At 27.3% G+C, this 22,998-nt stretch overlaps 1 protein-coding gene across 1 annotated transcript; it reads right to left on the bottom strand.

Annotated features, from left to right (window-relative positions):
* Positions 1-20,285: 20,285 nt before the first annotated feature.
* On the bottom strand, positions 20,286-22,198 carry LOC137836898 (myb-related protein 306-like). Its single transcript, XM_068645679.1, has 3 exons — positions 21,767-22,198; positions 21,478-21,607; positions 20,286-21,185 (listed from the first exon to the last, which is right to left on the bottom strand). The coding sequence occupies exons 1-3, from the start codon at positions 21,894-21,896 to the stop codon at positions 20,492-20,494; spliced, it is 954 nt and encodes a 317-aa protein (XP_068501780.1). The 5' UTR covers positions 21,897-22,198; the 3' UTR covers positions 20,286-20,491.
* Between the last annotated feature and the right edge of the window lie 800 nt (positions 22,199-22,998).

The raw sequence follows: 22,998 nt of genomic DNA, 5'->3' as shown, positions 1-22,998 counted from the left end.
ACAAAACAAATATGCAAGTTGATAATTATAATTAATTGAGCGAAAAGTTTGTTTTCAATTTGATTTTCGAAAATGAAGTCAAACTTTAGAGAAAAAAAATTGTTCAATCTTTCTTGGATCAAGACTGAATTAAATTAAAAATAATAATTATATTTATTTTAAATCCAAAATTTAAACCATTTATATTTTATCAAGTGACTTCGGATATCAGTTTGACTATGTTGATTAGTATAAATTTTATTTTAATATTAATGTTTATTATTGTGTAAACTAATTTACAGGTAAACTAACAATAATACTAAATATATTTTTATTAAATAACATTAAAATATTAAAAACATTGCTCATTAGAAATTTTAAATTTTAATACAATTTTTAATTTTATTATTTTTAAATGGGCTGGCCCGGGCAGAGACGGAACTGCTTGGCACCATCAAGCTTTTTATATTTGTTATTTGTTTGTTTCATGTTTTTTTTTATAATTTTTTCTTTTCTTATTTTTTAATGTAAGTATGATAGAATTTTTTTATATTTGGATAAATATTTTTTTTCTCTTTAACGAATTTTAGTAGAAAATAGTTATATATTTCTTAACTGGACAAAATATCATTTTTAAAAAGTATTTTATTTTATCATCTATGTATTAAAATATGATAAAGAATTATATTTACAAAATTCTACTATCCTTTCTTTCATAAAAAAAATGTTATAAATTATTTTACAATTAAATATTACGTAATAACATTTGTGAATATAGTAAAGTAAAATAAAAGTACATACACATTAGCACTGTGTTTACGTTTTTTTTATTATGTTGATTTGTTTTATTAATGTGTGAATTAGTTATAAATTAATATATATTTATTTATATCATTTTTTCTTTTTATGTTATTTTTATTGAAATTTTAGATAACAGATTTATTAGTTTTATAGTTTTGCATATTAAAGAAATATTAAGTAAAATATTTTAAAATAAAAATAAAAATCTTATTTATATAAAGGCATAAATTATAAATTAATAGTATGAAGTTTCATTAGGCTAATTACTACTCTATCACTTATATTTATTAGCGGTTATTGAGTGAAAATAGAAATGTTTTGCTTTTGGTGCTGATATTGTTTAAGCGGTAAGTCATGATTATATTCCTTGCTTATTATCATTCGAGCATTAACATGGACACTCAAGTGACGACTTGTCGCTTAAGCAAGATATGTTAAGGTCATTGTTTCTCCTCTAAAACTTGATAGTGATGAAGTGGTCGCTCGAGTGTTAGGTATTGGATTCATGGTGCATGGAGTTCTGGAATATGTGATTCCATGCAACTAAGTTCTAACACTTAAGCAACAATATCTAAGTTCTAACACTTAAGCAACAATATGAGGTTTAGGGTTTAGGGTATTGTTAGCTTGACAAAGCAAAAAGGTTTATACTTCTAGAACTTGTTAGGTGACATAACAAGGGCATTGCACGAGCATTGGGGTGACACTCAAAAAATAATAAAGAGAGATCTCCCAATATTAGTGAAATTTTTCTATAAAATTGAATTATAATTAAAAAAATGATAAATACTTGTTTCCAAAATATCCTTTGTTAAAGTTGCTTAATTTTTTGATCTCAAATAACTCAATTTGATAATAAAAGCTTGTATGTTCCATTAACACAAATGGAATATGTTTTACATAAATTTATCTTTTTGACTTTAGAATTTTTCTTAAGGAGAATTATTTCCATGGTATGATTTTTACTTGAGACTTCAAAATCCCTTTATCATATTTTAAAGTATCATCATCATGTCATGAAAAAGCATGCATAATATGTATTGTTTGGTTCCACTTCATTACAAAAACTTTTATTTCAAATCATAATAGACATAGTTATTATAGTTAGCCTCTTAGCCATGGGATCATAAAGTATGTGGTGGGTGCATATTTTCAAAATAAAAGGAATAATGCTTATAAATTTTTTCCACACTCTTTAGAACTTTGATTTCACTTATATGTTAGAAAAAAAAAACATATTAGAGACACATTTTATAACTAATCAAGGAGTTTTATTATACCACACACAAAAATTGCTCACATTACTTCTACTATGTATCATCATTGTTATCTCATTTATATAACCAATAAGATATAATATGCCATGATTGTGACCAGATTAAAAAAAAAAATGTTGTGAGTGTTTTGAAGTTATCTATAAACATTTTTTATTAAGATTAACTTTTCACTACAATAAAATCATGAAATAGAAACCAATTTTTAGATACCAAAATAATTAGTTGCAATAGTAACTAAATTAGAGGCCATTTTAAAAACTAAAAAGAATTGATTTCTAAATTAGTTTCTATTATTGTTAAATAGTTTTTAAATTGGTATCTAATTAGCAACTAAGGTTTTAGAGACCAAATTTAGAAACTAAATAATTGGTAGTTAAAACTTTGATTGCTAATTAGATACCAATTTATAAACTATTTACCAATAATAGAAACTAATTTAGAAACATTTTTTTTTTAGTTTTTAAAATGGTCTCTAATTTAGTTACTATTGTAACTAATTATTTTCATCTCTAAAAATTAGTTTGTATTTCATGATTTTCTTGTAGTGTTTGTTATTGTCTCTGCAATATATATATGTTTGACATAAAAAATTCCAAATAAATTAAAATTCAGTTAATACATATACATTATTCACCATGCCCTTCCAATCTAAATATTTCAATTTTAGCTCATTTTTCTTCATTTTATTTGGAATCTTTTCCACAGAAACCACTTGGAATTTTTAAGAAATTATTATGGACTATGATGCAACCAACATTGAATAAAATAGGTGTGGAAGAATCTTGAGATGATCTTGTTGTAGGCAATGATGATTAGGGTTAGGTACCATTGCCCTATTCTAGTAGGGAAATAATTAATTTGCTTACACCACTATTGTTATGTCTTTTGTTAACTTATTTGGGAAAAAAAAGTTAGGGAAATGATGTTGTAAAGTGTGTTTCTTTTGTCTTGTAGCCTTAAAAGGAAATTTTACAAAATTTGGTGAATGATTATGTTCAAATGACAATGTTGATTATAGTAATTTTCCATTTGAAGGAAATATAAAGACCAACCTTCATAATGTTCATCTTTGACTCTCTTTTTTTTCTTTTTGTTCAATAATGTCTTTTGCTTCAAAATCACATTATTATTATTCAAACAAATAGTGGCCATGAGAATGGAAATGAGGTTGTGTAACAGGGCGTGGAAATAGAAATTGTTCTACAAAAATTATAGAAAAAATTATTGTAAATTGTTCTGATATTTTTTACATTTTTATATTAAAGTGAACTAATGTAATGTATAAGGTGTTATCATAAATTTTTTTACGACATACTATACCATTTTTTAAACAATTAAAAAGTTATTTAAAAATAGAGGAAATAGAAAAAAAAAATACAGGAGATTTTAGGATGAGTAACTGGAATTTATTATTATATTTATTCTCATTTATTAGCAACAAAAGGTCGAAAGTTTGAAATTACTTGAAGTTAGGATATTTAAAAAAATCATCGAAGAAATTAAAAGTAGTTCAATTTTATTTATATTTGAGAAAACAGATAATTTTTTTTCTTATAAATGAGAACAGACGTTGTATTTCATTGTGCTTTAAAATTTAATTTAGAATCTTGGGTTGGGCTTACACAAATCTTGAAAATAATTTGTTCTGCAGCTCCATGGGGGAGAGGGCAAATTCTTCCTGCAGCTCCATAATTTGTTCTGACACCTATATTTTCAAATATATCGAAATTCTCTATTCTACATTTTACAATTGAGAATGTATATTTTGTATTTCGAATTTTACAATCTTAAATACAAAATTTTATATTTTAGATTGTAAAATTCATAATAAAAAATTTATATTTTTGATTTTACAATATAGAATACAAATTTGTGTCATAAATTCTATAATCCATAATATAAATTCTACCATTCGAAATGTAAAATATGTATACTGGATTTTACTGTTCACAATACATTAAATTCATTTTACTATACTTCAAATTGTGTAATTTAGAATAATTTTTTTTATTATACATTGTGCAATTTAGAATACAATTTTTTTTATTCCATATTCTAGAATCTAGAAATTCTACACTACAAAATATAAAAATTCTTTTCTAAATTTTATAATTTAAAATACATTAAATCTATTTTACTATACTCTCGATTGTATAATCAACAACACATTTTTTTTATTGGTTGGACAATTTGCTGTGTGCTTAATAGAGAAGATGAAGAGAGGGTAAAATTGTCATTTTAGTTCTTCTTTGGAGCTGCAGGAAGTAGATTTGGACGTGCAGAAGGAATTTCTCATTGAAGAGATGTGTTTTAAGGCCTTCACGGCCCAAAATATGATCCTAATTCTAGCTTGGTAATCTTATCTTAAAATTAAAAGAAAGAAAAAAAAAAGCAAAAGCTGGAGATTTGCTCTTGTGCTTCAAATTTCACTTTTTATATTAATAATATATTAATTTATTTTTCTTTTCTTTAATTATTAAAGATTATATGACATTTAGTTTTAACACACTTTAAGTCTACGATATTAAAGCTATTTATTAAATAAGTTATTTTGTTTTTAAAACTGGAGTTAAAAATGTCAGACTTTGAGAAAATTTAATGTAAAAAATCATAAGAAAAAAATATGTTGTTTAATATGATTTACAATTTAAAATTCTTTCTTACAAAAAATTTATCAATGAGAGAGAAAGGCAGATTCTTTGAGAAAATATAATGCAATAAAAAATATCTTCACATCCAGGAATAGTAATAGTCAATCAAATATAAAAATTGGAAATTTTACTTGTTGAAGTTATTTTAAATGATATTTACACCTTATATAATTTTAAAATAACACATTTCTCTTTATTTTTTTTATAAAAAAACACTTATATCTTTCTTATGTAATGTGATACTCACCTTTATTATTTGGTTTAAAAAGAATATATTCACGTGAATTCAAAAATTATGAAAATTAAAAACCAAACTTTTAAAATAAAAACTTAAATATTTTTCTATTCCAATTAAACTTTTATTTCGAAAAGTTGGATGTTCGAACCAATCGATGGCTATTCCAATTACATTGTCCATTGAACCTGCTTTAAATAATCTTGCTTTTGCTATATTATTTCCAATGTAATCATAAATTTTTTTTGTTAAATTTTGATTTTTGTCTAGAATAAAAAAATATTCATGTTTAAACTTATATTTTAAAAAAGTTAAAAGAATTTAGATATCAAATATATTAAAGATATATTTTTAATTACTTATTTATAAAAAAGTTTAATTACATTTATTTATTGAGATTTGAGAAAATCTAAAATATTTTATTGATATTTTAAGAAAAATTCATTAAGTTGATGAGGTTTTAGAATAATCTTTGAAACCTAACTAAGGTTAAAAGAACCTTCGCTATGTTACATAGGTTTTAAAATAAATCTTTGAAAATTAACTAAGGTTAAAAAAATCGTTGTTATTTTGTAGAGGTTTTAAAATAAACCTTTGAAAATCAACAAAAATTAAAAAACCTCAGTTATTTTGCTGAGATTTTAGAATAAATCTTTAAACTAAAGTTATAAAACCTCTCTATTGTTAAGGTTTTAAAAAAACTTTTCATTAATTAAATCAGTTCCTAGGATTATACTAACCTATGCTAAATAACCTCCTTTAGAATTTTTTTTCTTGTAGTGTTTCTTCAATTTTCTTCCTTGTTTTATAATTACTAAAATTGTAATGAACAACACTGAGCAAGAACATGAAGAGCAAAGATGAACAAAGAAGGTGAAAGAATCCAAAGGGAAGAATAGAAAAGAGAGAAAATGAATTTCAGTAATTTGATACACTTTGCAAAAAGAAATACATACATCAAAACAAAAAATGTAAAATGGGCTTAAAGCCCAATAACAAGAGAAAAGCCCAAAAACAAAATTCTAGATTTTATCATAGAGGAAAGCAGTAACATACTATTAATAAAGTAATTACACAATTTAGGTTGAATATTTTTAGTGCTGTATTATTGTAGTTTTTTTTTTCTTTAATATGTTGTAGATAATTATGGTACTTTTTTATTATTGATATTTCTTTTTATTTAGCTGATAAAAAACTTAAATAAAACTCCAAAATTTTCATAAGAAATAGTACCGACTATATAAAATCTAAGATTTTTTAATAATAATAAAAAAGTAGCATCAAACTCCCACAAATTGAAATAAAAAAAGAAAAACTTGAACAACGAATTGTTGACCTTATTTTACCAATGAACTAATCCGTAATGCTATTTCATAAAAATATTATATTATTTATAATTCTCACTTTTTATAATAAAAGAATTTTATTTTTTATTTTTTATAAAGTTAGACATTATTATGAACCTTAACCCTTCCACTTAGCTAGCAACCGAAAATGTAGCAATCATATAAAAAATTGCATATAAAAGGGAGAAAAAATAAATATAAAAATATGAGACTAAACCATATTAAAAACAAAAAATCACACACCCACAAAGTAACAAGAGGTACATTAAACCACTAAAAATTCAGTTTATTATTAATTCTAAAATTAATAAGACTGTCAATACAATAATTTATTCACGATAAAAAAAGTTTATAAAAAAATAATAAATAAAATAGAAGATTTAATAGATGATAAGTGTGAAAGACTTTAAAGTACTCCAACACATATTATCACAATTTTTGCTAACTTCTTCCATCTTCTTTTAAAAAACAAATAGAATAAGAAAAAAATAAACTTAAAATATGATTGTGCTTTCATCTTCTTTTAAAAAACAAATAGAATAAGAAAAAAATAAACTTAAAATATGTTTGTGATTTGTATTGTTTTTAATGTTAGGACTAATGGTTCTTGATCCTTTCATAATAAGTGAAAGAAATGTTTTGACTATTGTGGTAAAATTAATTTTAAAGTTTTTCACATCTTTTGTGAGGGCAATTCTTACACAAGTTTGCTAATATAGGTTTCACTCATAGAAAACATTTTCTTTAGTATAATAGACTATTATCCATTCTATTCTTATAATTTTTCTCATAATAGGTATAGGTTATCTAACTATCGTTTTTTTTAACTTGCTTTTCTTTATGGATTTTGGCCTAATCCTTCCACTTTTCTTGTATTTCTTTTGTTTTTTTTTTATTTTTAATAATATTTTTTTCATGTGATGAGACAGATGATTATTGAAACTTGAGGTGTCAGCCTAGTTAAGATATCAATTTTCATAGTAATGCCTAACATAATAACTTATACTTTAAAAAAATAGAACTTAACATAGGAAAATATAGTCTATAATTTAAATTTTAAATTAATAAGTTTATGACTATTTTTTCCACTACTAGAAAATTATTAAATAGAAATTAAATTTAGAGACAAAAAATAATTAGTTACTGTATTGACTAAATTAGATATTATTTTATAGATTAAAAAGTTATTGACATCTAAAATAGTTTCTATAAATTAGTGGCTAAATTAATATCTAATAATAAAAACTACTTTAAATAACAATAATTTTTTTAGCTCTAAAATAATATCTAATCTAATCAATATAGTTACTAATTATTTTTAATCTATAAAAATATTTTTTATTTAAAATTTTTATTGTAATGTCTAATTATTCTTCATTTGTTTATTTTTAAATTCATGATAAAACTTTCAACTCTAAATTAAATTCATAACTCTTGATGTTATTAGGAGCTCGAAAAAAACCTTTTGATATTAGGGTTTGACTTGAAGAACAGTCCTAGAGAGTAATTTGGTTGAGACAGGAACAAACGTACAGCCAGCAAAGTCTATTTTGATTCATTTTTCAATATTCGAGTATTTAAAATGAGCAGTGGTAGGAATAGACACAACCCTAATGCTTCCACTCCCTAAGGATAGTAGTTAATGCTAGATTTGACTAATCATACTCATATTTAATGTCTTGTTGCATAACACCACATCTAAATTCATATTCTGCTAAGTTATATCAGGAAACACTTAATTATGTTTTTAATTTTTATTTCCTAAAATTAGAGTCAATTTAATTTGTAAATTTGAAGAAAAATTATTTTAATATTTTATTTTTTATTAAAAAAAATTTCATGTTAAATATTATTATACAACTTGATATTTCAAATAGGCTAACACCTCAAATAACAAGAACTATCTATCATCACATAAAAAAATACTATTAAAAAAATATAGAAATTAGACAAAAACCCATATATTAATAAAAATGATACATATAAGTAGACTTTATCTATTCATCGAGAATTATAAAAATAAATTAGATGAAAATAATATATTATTATTTAAATAATTTTAAATTTAAAAATACGTTTTGCTCTTTAAACATTAAATAGGAAGGATTAAAACGATTTCTTAAAATTATTTTTTATCATAGATAATAAACGTGAGACTAAAATTTTATTTTTAAAATTGGAGAGTGAAATGTGTAATTTAGAATATTATAATTAATTTTATATTATATTGTGGAGATTTTAAAAAGGGTGATAAGACAGTTCAAGATGTAGTAGTCGCATGCATTTGTCAGTGCCTTGCCCTCTCTCTTTTTAATTTTGGTTTCCAAAAACCCCTCGTGAAAAATATGTGAGAAATTTCACTTCTTGTTGAAGTTTATAGAATATAATAATTTATAATTATCAACTCTCTTATTTACTTAATACCTTAAGAATATTTGGATTAATTTCTTTTATAAATATTTCTAAGGGGAAAATATAATTGATTACAATCTGTTATTTTAGATGGATCATATCAGTTGTTACAATCTGTTTTAATTATATAGTTCTGGATTATGGTAATTTTTATTAGTTCATTTTGTACTTAGGCTCATTTTCATATGGTTAGTTTTAACCAAAGTTATTCAATATTGTTGTGGTTTTTTTTATTTTTGTTATGTTTATCAATATTTTCTAATACAGTATTTTGATCATGTTGAATTGATACTGTTTACCTACAGATTTTTGGTTGCAGGTAACTTAATTTACCTACGAAATGTTTGTACTACCTATGAATTTTGATACTACGTAATAATGATATATGTCATTAATAGAGTCACTTAAAAATATTGTTTTAGATGGACTTAGTTGAAGCTAATCTTATTAATTTTTAATATTTATATTTATTTAATTTAGTATCGACTGGATCAATACTAATTTTATTTATTTTGTTATTTATTTAAATTAATGTCGATTAGGTTGTTAATATAATATATCTTCAATATTTATATAAGTTAGTGTTGGTTAAGCTAACATTAATTTATATGTTTGAATCCATACATCTTTATGACAAATAATTCATTATTTTTAATTCAAAGGTCATATGTAAAGACGATAAATTTTCTCTCTCATTTTTCTATATAAATATCCTCACACTCATCTCTTTCATCCACACTTTTCTCCTCCATCATCACTCATCTCCTTCATTCACACTTATCTCTTTCACCAATATTCATCTCCTTCATCAACGAATATCTCCTTCATTCACATACATTTCTTCCATCCACACTCATATCCTCATTTCCTTCATTCACACTCATATATTCTTGTTCTTAATTCACACTCATCTTCTTTATCCATTAATTTTTTATACTTTTTATTTGAATTTTATTTTGTTGAATATGGAAGTGTTGTACGAGATTTTTTTTTTAAATTATTGTTATTAGCGTAGGTCAAACCAACGCAAATTAAATTAATATTAAAAATATATTTCATTTAGTGTCGGTGTAATTGATGCAACATTAAATAAATGTAAAGTAAAAATGCATTATCGTCAGCTTAACAACATTAAACTACTTTTATTAAAAATTAATTTTAGAACTGGTGATAAATTAGTGTCTGCTTAGTCGATGCTAGTTAGAGTAAGCCTTCAAAAGTTAATGATAGTGAATTAGCGTTTATAGTTTTATAATCTATTGCACATGCGATGCAAATTCAACGCGGTTGACTAATTAGCATAAGTTTTTACTTGTTAACGTCGACCAAATGCTGACACTAAATGTCTATTTTATTATAGTTTATGAGAGTCACATGTGAGTAATTAAGTGGTAAATAACAAGTGGACGATTTTAGCTACCGATTACTTAGATTCTAAAGTTAATAGTTAAAACTTTGATAGTTAATCAAATACCAATTTAGAAACTAATTTAAATATCCATATTTTAAGTCTCTAAAATAATATATAATTTAGTCAATATAACAAGTAATTATTTTTTGTCTCTAAAAATGGTTTCTATATAATGATTTTTTGGTAGTGAACCAATTTTCTCGATTTAGGCTTTAAAATAATGCAAAAACATATTTAGTCTCTATGTGATAATTATATTTTGTTATTTGATTTTGTGACAATATTTTATAATTAAGTTATAAGTTTTATGACCACTCTTTATAGATGATTTATTATTATCACTACTAAAAAATCATTAAATAGAAATTATTTTTAGAGACAAAAAATAATTAGTTGTTATATTGACTAAATTAGATATTATTGTAGAAACAAAAAAATTATTGGTATATAAATTAGTTTTTATTGTACCGGATGAGACCTAGAAGCCTCGGTACTCGATTCTGGCCAACCGACATGTTCAAGATGCATTAAGATCAAGAAGAGATTAACAAGCCTAAATTGTACGAAAACATTAGGTAATACGCTCTTAATCACAATCCAAACGTTAATCCAACCCAATAATAACAGTCCATAATAAGCATATAAATAACCACAATTTTTGAGAAAATGCACGTCATTATTGTGTATTAATTGCACTGAACACCGAACATCAAATGCTTACTTGAGTGTTAGCTCACCTTTTGCAGGTATCCTCCCGACCGAGAGCCTACGAAAAAAGGAAACTTAATTAAAATCGCGTATTAATTGCACTGAACACCGAACATCAAATACTTACTTGAGTGTCAGCTCACCTTTTGTAGGTGTTTTCTTGACCGAGAGCCTACGAAAAAAAGGAGAACTTAACTGAAGAAGTGAAGGAGTGAGAGTAGATGTGAGGAGAGAAAGTCAATCTAGTCTCAAAATTGCGAAGAGGAGCGTAAATAATTTTAAAGTATTGTATATTATATTTAATGATCAATTTATACATTTTACGGACTAAAAGATTAATTAAGATGTCTAATCATTCTAATAACTCCCTTTTTTATTTTCTTTTAGGGTTATTTTGTATAAATAGAGAACTATAATAATTTTTATTCTAATAAATAATTGTGGAGTTTTTACTTTATTTTATTTTATCTTTCTTTTTCAACCCCATAATAAATAGTTGTATAACTCAGTTAAATATTAAAATCATTAAAAAATATAATTAATAAAAGAGTAATTAATCTGGTATCAAAACTAAAAAACAACATATAAACAAGAAAAATAAAGTTCTTTAAAAAGTTTTAGAATTCAAAAGTGAAACAGATGGAGTATCACTTCTAAGTATTCATAGATCTAATTGATTATGATTCTGAAAATGATGAAGATAGGTATACTATTGAGGGTACCTAAGCAATGAATTGAACAAGAATGATTACGATAAACACACACATATATATGCTACTTTACTGCAATGCTCATACACACAGAATTTATCTGGAACAATTTTTGCATTAATTAATGATTATTATGTGTGTTTTTGTTCTAGTTACATGTATGGCAATGCAAGCTGTCAAAGCAGTATATGCATCCACATGGTGCACTAAATGCACAATGAGTTGGATCTATCAGAAGGTTATGTTTGGGAGGCACATGATTCTGTCGTTCAGAAGTTTTCTCTCGCAGGGCAACTTGAAAAAGATGCTCAATAAGACCTTCTCATGCTATTTATCATTTTTCTTCTTTTTTTCTATGAAGAATTTCATATACAAGTAGGTGTTCATGTTCCATGGTTCAAAGGAACTATACATATACACACAATGTAATATACTATAATACTATTACTATATATGTATATATAAACACCTCATTCAGCAAATGGTCAAAATCAATAATGCTAGGTGGGGACTTTATAATGTTGCAGAATGCCAGATCTCCTAAAATCCAAAGTCCTTTTAGTGGGGGCCAAAGGTAAGCAAATTTGGTACTCACCTAATACACAAACTGCAATGGAAACTTCTCCAACTAACATTTCTATATCTTTATATATATATATATATATATATATATATATATATATATAAATATTAAAAAGTGAACTTTAAATATAATTAAATTTTATTCATACATATATACTGTGAAATGTTCTAATTTATTATGTGAGACTATTTATTATAGATAATCGGGTAACGATTCGATAACGAGTGGAGTGATAAGCTCAACAAACACTCGTTAGGATAGACCTTAAATGACTCTGATATCATATTAAGAAATAAAATTTTAAGCCTAAATTAACTTCATAAAACCGACTTATAAGATAGGATTTGCATTCACATATATATTACAAAATGTTTTAATCTCTAGTCAATGTACATCTCCAACTATATATTCAATTTTAAACCGTCAACAAAGTTTTTTTTTTTTCTTTTTCTTTATCGGAGTTTCTTTCATGGTTGGACACAAATGATCCCTAATATGATAAGTTTTCATATCCCAGAAGATGAAATATAAGTTTTCATGAAATAAATTATCTGTATATATTTCTGAAGTATTTTTTTATCAGTAATTTTTTTTTTTTATAAATATAGATTACTCCAACTAGTCTACAAAATCTAAAAAGTAGTGATATAGGATTGCGTTAAAAAAAAAGTGCATTTGCACGGTCACTTCTTTATCAAATCATTTTATTATATGTACTTCTTTATCAAATCATTTTATTATATGTATGTCCCGACCTAGTTTTGAAAAATTCTACATCACACAGATATTCATCTAAACATAATAGAACAAGTTAGATAGATCCTAAGTTTATACTTTAGGTTGTTCATCTTGTTGTTCCAAGAAATGATATTGCTCCTATAACTAGTAAAAAACACTTATGTATGCTAATATATAACATTTCACTACTAAAAGTTGTCTATCAAAATACAGTGACATTTTTTAAATTAAAACAGGTAGATAGACAATGATTATAAGAATCATTGTCTATTTTTCTCTTTTTCTATTGAAACTTGGTTCTCCATTCATTTTGAATGCTCTATTCATTAACATTAAATTTGCTATTGGTATCCGGTAATCTTTGAGGTTGTTTTAATTTGGCTTGGAAGTTTTTAAATTGGTATCTAATCAGCTAACAAGATTTTGCTACCAAGTTTAGAATCTAAATAATTAGTAGTTAAAACCTTAGTAGTTAATTAGATATCAATTTAGAAACTATTTATCAATAATAGAAACGGTACTGGTATGACCGACCGAGGTACCCAACCCGGCCAACTCGCAAACTAAACCCCAACCCAAACGACAAGTGACCATATCGCACGCATGGTCGACCGACATACAGTGCTCAAGTTGACCGGATTAGTGAGACTAACCTAAGGTTAAGAGTGACCTAACTCAACCATAATCACTAACCAACTCCTTAATCCAGTCCAATAGCAAGGGCCCATAAAGGTAATATAAATATTATGCATTCCAAGGAGAAAGGTATGTCATTATCTACAGTGCTCTGACAACCGAACGCTATTACCCCACTAACTTGAGCGTTGGAGTGCCATTTACAGGTACTCCGCCCGCCTGAGGAGCCGCACGACGAGGAAGAGACGATAAGGAGTGTTGAACGTGAGAAGACTGACTGGATAACACTCAAAGTCAATCGTTTTCCAGGTCCCCAAACCCGTTCGAGAACAAAAACTAATTTAAAAACCAATAATTTAGTTAGTTTATAAAATAGTCTCTAATTTAGTAACTATAGCAACTAATTATTTTTTTTATCTAAAATTAGTTTTTATTTAATGATTTTCTTGTAGTGAATATAAACTAATTTAAAAACTAATAATTTTTTTAATGTCTAAAATATCTTTAATTTAATCAATATTTTTTATCTTTAAAATTGATTTTTAATTAATAATGTTTTTTTAAGTGAGATTTCAACGTATCAAATGGTCTTAATATATAATAGAATTAGTCCCTGATTTGTGACCAAAAATATCCAGACTAAAAAATGAAAAATGAAGAAGCTTTCATAGCTCCCTAGCTAGCTATTTTTTTTTGGAACTACTACTACAGTAACATTATGAGGTCACTGAAAAACCACAAGTTTCAAACAATAATTCTAGGTTTCCTTGCTCCTCTGCAAGAAGCAATGTGCACGCCAAGAGACTTTGTATAAATTTAAATATGCACGCTTTGAATATGAGAAATTTTCTTTTCTTTTTTATTTAGTAATGTTCTTTATTAGGGCATTGACATCATGGGGATAAGAAGGTACATAGGGTTTTGAAAAAAATTGTAATATTATATATATATATATATATATATATATATATTAAAAATGGTCCCATGTTATTTATCAGTTTAGAGCATGGATGTTACTTCAGGGCCACCGAATGAAACTATAAAATTAAACAATTAATCTGAAAAAAAAACTTTAGAGAAAATTATCATATGAGCATTAATTATGGCGAATCAGTTTTTCCAACATATCCACACAAAAAATAAAAGTGAACATATTGTCGAAGTTATAGAAAGTGAGAGATTGAAATTGATTATGAGGAAGATGTTGATCAAATTTTTACGAGTTTTGGGCGTTGTAAAAAATTATTAAGAAATGTCAAATTAAAAAGAAATGATTATGTTGATTTTGTAAGTGTTGGTTTAGTTTTATTTTTTTTCTATTTTTTAATATTGATTTTTACATTCTTATTTAAGTTTGATATTTTTTTGTGTGTATGAATTTTGATGTAGCTAGTCTCTCATATTTTTTATATTTTTTTAATAATAATTTTTTATGTAATAATATATATATTGTTGGATTATAGAAAGTCAACTTACTTTTGAGATGTTAGGTTTTATAATGAATTTTAACAATAAAATTATATAAAGAAAAAACAAAACTAGACAAATGGTTGAAGTTAGAGAAGGATGGTGTTATATATTAGCATTTCATTTATCGTTACTGTGGATTTGTTCATGAAATTGGTCAATTATGAGATCAGAAGGTGTAAATGGTTGCTAGCATATATGAATGTACAGCTTTAAATATTGAGTTGGGAAAAAAGTACTTTTGTTTCTTATCTTTTCCTCCCACACCTAATTATTAAGTGAAGTCATGCTCAAAATCTATATTATTTTATATTTAAATTGAATAATTAATCTGGTAATAATTGAAAATATTGAAGTTCGATTTAAAGATATATATCACAGAGAATGGAATGAAAGGAATAGACAATTAAAAAGATTAACTATACCGATAAAGATGAAAGAAACGTAATTTGAAATTATTGAGATTTTTTTTAACTAGATATATTAGATGTATAAAATGAAATGAACATAAAAATAAAAATATTCAAAATGTCTATTAGAGAAAATATTGTAATTATCACTCAGCGATCAAAGTTTCATGTTATTGTTTATGATGTTTTAAATTTGTAAATTTTTTGAGATAGGTAATAACATTTTATTTTATATCTATTCATATATAAATTTGTTGCCTATTGATTTTTGTACATGTATTCAGCCATAGTATATTTCTATGGTATCTCTTATTCTTTAAAATTACGATATTAACTATTTTAAAATGGTTTAAAAAAATAATTTTTTTATTTAACTCGATATGTGTTCTAGTTAAGAGAGATGTTTCTCAATTAGAGTATTTAGTTGAGGTCGGTTAAACTAGATGACCACCAGATCGTATCCTTGCAAGCTTTATGAATTGATTCCAAAAAAATGAGGGAACTCCACTTGCAGAAGATACTTCAACGTAATGTAGGTGTTTCTACCGAAAATGAACTCGGGAAATGTAACTCGACGAGACGAGGAGGTCCACCTAAAAAAGACTCTTTGATTTGATGCCTTAAGTTAGTAGGAACACTAAGATGATAAGTTCTTAAAAGTATGGGAGTTACGAGTATGTGATAAGATATATGGAGAATGAGTATTTATAGATTCATCAGGTTGTGTCTTCTGAGTTGATCATTATGAGACTTTTTTAGATTAGTCATATAACAGTTATTCATTATTCCATAAATAGCTGCTCATCATTTAAGACTCGTTGGTTAGACTGATTTACTCATGATGATGATTGATGGATACCAAGACTCAGTTAGGGAAGACACACCGTCGCCTCGAGCTATTTAACATTACCAACCTTAAGGCGGATAGGCACAATAGGAATTAATTAGGTTATTAGATTTGGCTTTACGGTAGGATAGTTGCATAATAGAGAATATTAATCATGATATTAATTTGGTTTTTCAATTTGTTTTCACTCTTATCTACTTCTCTTCTCCAACCTTTCCTTTATTCAACTCTCCTTTCTTCCTGTGGCTGAGGTTTTACTGGGAATCGTGATTGAAAATTTGGGATCTTTTGTTCAAAAGAAACTCGCAACTTATTAGGGTGTTGACCAGCAGACTCAGAAGCTTTCCAACAGCAAATAATAGTTGTCTCAGTGTTAACCATTACGAAAGTGTGTGACAAGAACGGAATTGCTAAGAGATAGATTGGGACAAAGGAGATAAAGTAACTGCTCAATTAGGATCAGTCATGGATCAAGGCAAGTGCCTATTCCTTATTGATTATATGATTGTGTGAGAATCATGATATGAAAGATCTATATTTGAACATTATTGTATGTGTTAAGTTTTACGTTCATTCATAGTTAAAACTTACATGAATAATTTAGTCACTACAAGAAAATCATGAAATAGAAACCAATTTTTAGATAAAAAAAAAACTTAATTGCTGTAGTGACTAAATTAAAAACCATTTTAGAGACTAAAAAAATTTTGGTTTCTAAATTAGTTTCTATTATTGTTAAATGGTTTCTAAATTGGTGTTTAATTACCAACCAAAGTTTTTGCTACCAAATTTAGAATCTAAATAATTGGTAACAAAAACCTTGGTTGCTAATTAGACACCAATTTAGAAACCATTTAACAATAATAGAAACTAGTTTAAAAACTAAAATTTTATAAGTCTTTAAAATTGTCTCTAATTTAGTTATTATAATAACTAATTATTTTTTGTCTCTAAACACTGATTTCTATTTCATGATTTTCTTGTAGTGAGTTTCTTGCATGATAAAAGAAAATAATTCAGTTTCTTCGACATGCATATAAAAATGTAAAGAACACGTGTTTGATTTTATTTTTTTTTCATAATATTGGGTTCAACAATTAATGCTTCTCTAGAACTTTATTTTTTGTATTAATTTTTTTTATCAATAAAAAATAAAACGAAACTCATATACAGATTCATAAAAGACATATACCAGAATACATAAACTCCAACCTTCTCAAGCTGCAATCACTCAAACAAAAAGAAACAGGAAAGAATATTTTCACTACATTTTGTATTTCTTTCTGCAGCTTTTCATACTGCTTTGGTGCAGGAGATTAAGCTTGGGAATTGGTTCCTAAGGGACAACCAAAGTCACTGCTAACACTACAGCCTGTTCGAGAGCATACTAACATTGGTGTTGGCTTCTTCTAGTTTTGGATATTTGAGTCTGTTGCCAATCACTGATCCGAATCCTTTTGGTAAACAAAACTCCTGCTCCAACTTTTTCCTCCTACCAAATTGCTCTGTTTTGGATCCCCTTCACTCACTATTAAGTGTAACTTAATATATTAAGTTACTAATATTAGTGGTAATTAGTGTTGGTCAACAATGAAAAAATTAAAAAATGGGGGTATTTTAGGAATACCCCAATCCTTATACAAGACAACACATCAATTCTAATGACTCTTATATTATATTATAAAGTGGATTTTAAGCCTAACTCAATCTCATAAAATCAGTTCATAGGGTAAGATTTGCACCAACTTATATACAATGAAATGTTCTAATCTCTAATCGATGTAAGATCTCTAACACACATCTACCTACATTTGAGTTTAAGTTCAATGTGAGCATAAATAACAACTCTTGTGTTACATACATAACAACACTAGTACCTAAATATCTTGCCAAAAAATACCTCTTATTCTACGATCCTCCACATGTTTTGTATCACCTTGTTGTATACTAGATTAATTTGGTGTCTTCCTCATATACTTCAAGACCTCACATCACCTTCATAATTTTCCTTGATTATTTTGTTACCTTCCTCATAATATTTCTCACCTTCAAGTCCTCACTAAAACAAATTGGCGAGATTTACACCTCCACCTTAACTTATCTGCCTCTATCGGTACCTTATGTGTATCCAACTTTGCTTCTTCCATTGGAACTTCCACTGCTTCTTCAATGATTAGACACCATCCATTTCTAATGTACCTATATAAAACACTTAACAAAACCTCGTCTAGAGCTAGTACAAGGGGTTAGCGAACCTTCCGGAAACAGAATTAGCTATTAAAGTATCCCAAGCATGTCAACGGATTCATACACCATTCAGAATAAGAAAAAAATTGCTAAATGTTCTGCGGTAATAATCCATGACCAAACCTTTAATTATATCACTGTAGATACTTCCACATGATTCATCCTTCCATTCTTAAAGATGCATTTGTTCATATGTTTCCCTAGCTAACCAATTATTGCTACCCACATGTTTCCATAAACTTTGTTACTAAACTCATTCAAAAAAGGGAGGCAAAAAGGCATGAAGTGCGACTTTGCATCATAATGGTTAACCAACGCCACACTCATCCATGCATAACACATGTCCCATACACGCCAAGCTATCATACAATTGAAGAGCAAATGAGATATCGTCTCCTCTTCCTCACCATACATAACACATGAGTTACTTTCTAAAATAACTCCTCTTCTTACCAAATTATACCTTGTTGTTGCTACATTTTGCATAACTCTCTAAGCATTCACCTCTATAAAGGGAAGAGTTTTAATTTTCCATAGGCTAACAACCTAATTCACCTTCTAATTCTTTCCTTAAGGTTATGTATGATGATTTTACTGTATACCTCTTTGTGTTTTAATGTTGTTTTTTTTATTTTATAAGATCCAAATCACAGCATAATTAAAGTCAAGATGAACAATGTTTAATATTGTCTTTTTATAAGAGAAAATTTATATCTATTATTTTGTTGACATTAAATAACTGTGTTTTGGTTAAAATTTGTAAAAAATTATATATATACATGGCCTTAAGGGGCATTTCCTTGAGGGTAATTTTTAAGTAAAACAAAGGTTTTATTCACCATTTATAGAGAAAAAGATATCCCTTCTCATTTAGTATGCACTTTATTTGACTTAGGTATTATAATCTCTCACCTAATCACAATTTTGCACATTATATCCAATTTAGCTATCCTTAAGAAGGAAAAAGTTTGTACCCTAACATTTTTTAATGATGTGGGTCTACTTCAATTGTGGATAACAAATTGTGTTTTAGGAATTTCAACCCTTCTACTTTAACAGTATTTGGACTTACTATAAAAAGTTAGTTTGTGGATATAGTCAAGATAACTAGTGCTCAACACTATTTGTTTGTTATTAATGTACTAATCTTTTAGTTTATTATTTATCTCTTTTATTTCACATTGTAATATTAATATATTAGGACTAGAGTGCCATTTACTCTCTTCTCAGTAATGTTTTAATTATACATAAAAATAGTTAAATTGTACTTGTGATTTTCCATTTTTATGGGAATTTATTCTGTCAATTTTTAAAACTAAATAGATTTAGTGGCACATGTGATATTTATAATAGATCCATTAAGGAGATAAAGGTTTTGAAAATGACAAGTTATTCATGGTGTGAATAGAACCCATACCTCTCTTATTTATGGTGAGTAATTTAACTTTAAAAACTATAATAAAAAGTTAACAAAAATCAATTTATTCCTTCCTAAATATTATTTTGTAGAAGATCCAAAAATGTTATAAAATCAAAAGCAAAACACACTGCCATTATACCTTATCATTTAAGCTAAACACATGAAAAAGAAGATACAAATTTGTCTTACTTGAATTTGAATGAGTAGAGTATGTTAATGTTCATACTAATTAAACATTCTGTAAACTGATATTATTAGGTTGACTTGTATACTTCTTGCCATAAAAGTTTTTTAGGACCATTTCATTCTTTTGATCTGATCAATTAAAGGCTTAAACTGATTGAGAGTTAGGAAGGAGTCAACAGAGTTAAACTTTAATTCCTGATTAAAACAATGAAACAGCCAACTCAGAGAACAAAATTCTAACACCATTGAACTTGTCATTAACAGAAACAAACTTTTTGCAGTAAGACATTATAGGATATGATAATATAATGATGTTAATATTGGATTGGAATATACAATTCTAGAACCAAAAGGGGTTGAAGGCCAAAGTGAGATTCAAGTTTAGTCTCCTATAACTAAGAAAAAGCAACAAATTGAAGTAACTGATCTAGAAGCTAAGTTTCTCTTGACAACTAGTATCATCCAGAAGCCATTTCTCAAGCAAAGAGAAAGGCATGTCTATTCCTACAATATCTGGCTTGCTCTCATCTTGGAAAAGAGTGCCCTCAGGAGAAAGAGATGGTGAAAACTCAGAATTTGAAGACTCCAAAGACTCATAACCAAACAAGGTCTCAAAAGTCTCAGACAATTCGACTCTGTTTGTGCTTCCCTTTGTTGTTCCATCACTGGAAGCAGTGTCAGAACCGACCAAGTTGATGAAGGAGTTTTGAGTGGCAGCACGTTTTGGTGTGTTTTTCATCCACCCCTTCAACAAACGAGCTATGTTGTCGGCACTTGAGGCATAGCTCATGGATTGTGTTGGTTTGGTGGAGTTGTAGAAGGAGCCAGTGTTATCATTGGAAAGGTTTGAATTTAACTCAGCAAACAAGGTAGATGATGATGTCTTCTTTGGTGAAAGAGCTTCACTGAGAGCTTTCTTGGCCATGTGAATATCAGTTTGAAGCCTTCTTTCCCACTGACCTCTAGACATTGACTGAGAAACTGAAACCCCAACTTGTCCCAAGCTTCCTTCAGAACCACTTGCTTCCAATTTGTTCAGCTTTTTCTTCAGATAGGTGTTCCAAAAGTTCTTTATGTCATTGTCTGTTCTTTGTGGCAGGTATGCAGCTATGGCAGCCCATCTACATCACAATCAATGTGTTTCAGTTTAGCATGTGAATCCAATACATTCATAAGAAATTTCCCACAAAAGTTACAAAATCATTACAAAGAAAAAAGGGGTAGAATTTTTAAGATGTTTTCTTATTATACTATATATGGTAACAAATCCAAAGGTATCAGACTAGGTGAGATGCCAATATGCCAATTTGCATAGCAATATTTAGCAATACTGAAAGCTTTTATTCGAAAAAAATCAAAAACTAAAGAATTTACAGAAATAAGTTTAACTAAGCAGCTATGAGATGAGTTTACCTGTTCCCTAAAAGTGCTTGAAGATGGATTATCATCTTCTCCTCTTGTTCAGTGAAGTTACCCCTTTTGATTCCTGGCCTAAGATAATTAGTCCATCTTAGTCTGCAACTCTTACTGCACCTTGACAACCCTGAAAGTTGAATACAAAAGAGAGTACCATTCAGATCACAGCTGAAAAAATCATGATTTTTTCCCTAACTTGCTAAAACCAGGACAAAAGAAACAAACATTCAATCATCTTAAAAACCACCAAATTAAGATCTAATAAAAAAGTGGAAGAGTCACTAACCAGTATTGGCAGGAACAGCTTTCCAATTGCCAGGACCATGGTCCTGTATGTAAGACACCAAAATGATATCTTCTTCAGGAGTCCAAGGTCCTTTCTTCACACCTTTATCACAACAAGGTGGCCTTCCCATCTTGCCTTGTATGTGTGTGTATCTTTTTTCTTTTACTTCTCTACACTTTATGATAGATAATAGCCTCTCTCTAGAGCTAGCTTAGATCTGTTTGGTTTTCCTCTTGCTTGCAATGTGCCAAGGCAAGAGTCAAAATGAAGGGTGTATAAATAGTGAAAAGCAAGGGAAGGAGGAGAGTGTGTGAAGGGTCGCTGACTGAAGAAAGAGACAAAGAGAGAGAGAGAAAGAGAAGAGAAGGCAAATAGTCAAAAGTTGACAGCAAATGCATTAACTCTCTTTGGGGGAGAAAGAAGGCCAAAGTCAGCTCAGCTGTGGAGCAATGGCTCTCTTTGTGCCTCTCAAAACCGCGTGGGAGCATTCAATGAGGATGCAAGGAAACCTGCATTATCTACTACAACTTTTTAAACTCTCTAACCCCATCAAACCAAACATTAATGTTAATTAGATAAAGGTGGTGACTCTAGCAAACTCAAAGCTTTCACATACCTGTGAAAGGGTTCATGGCCTAAAATGATGCTGTAATTATGTTGGTGTGTTATGCTATGGATTGAAAGATTGGTGATAGATTCTGAGTAATTCTTGTATAAGAGTTTACTCTCAAATTATATATGCTTGAGAACAGTTGTCACTTGTGATACATCTCAATTCTCAATGAATTTTCATCACCTCCTTTCTCTCTCAATTGCTTATCAAAAACCTAATCAATTAATTGGATTTTATATTTTTCATATTAACCATACAATACTCCTTCCAATGAATGCTACTTAATTAGAGTATGAAATAACTAAATTTTAATTCTTTCAATTATTTAATGGTAGTAAAACTTATGTTAATGTATCACATGAAAAATAACATAAAATATAGAAAATTAGACCAAACTCATTGAAAGGTCAGAAGTTTAAATCTAAAGTAAAATCAATTTAATGGTATATATATTATAATTCAAAACTTAATTTATTTGATTGAGATATTTTCAACAATATATTTTTTTATGTCAAATTGTAGTGATACTAGTTTAAAAAAATACTTTAAATGGATCATCATCGAAATATATATCATTCATTTAGATGAGAATTGTTTTTTTTATCAAACTTTTTGAAAA

Source organism: Phaseolus vulgaris, chromosome 4 (assembly GCF_000499845.2).
Source record: "Phaseolus vulgaris cultivar G19833 chromosome 4, P. vulgaris v2.0, whole genome shotgun sequence".
NCBI classification, from domain to species: domain Eukaryota; kingdom Viridiplantae; phylum Streptophyta; class Magnoliopsida; order Fabales; family Fabaceae; genus Phaseolus; species Phaseolus vulgaris.
This window is presented reverse-complemented; position numbering and strand designations above follow the sequence as displayed.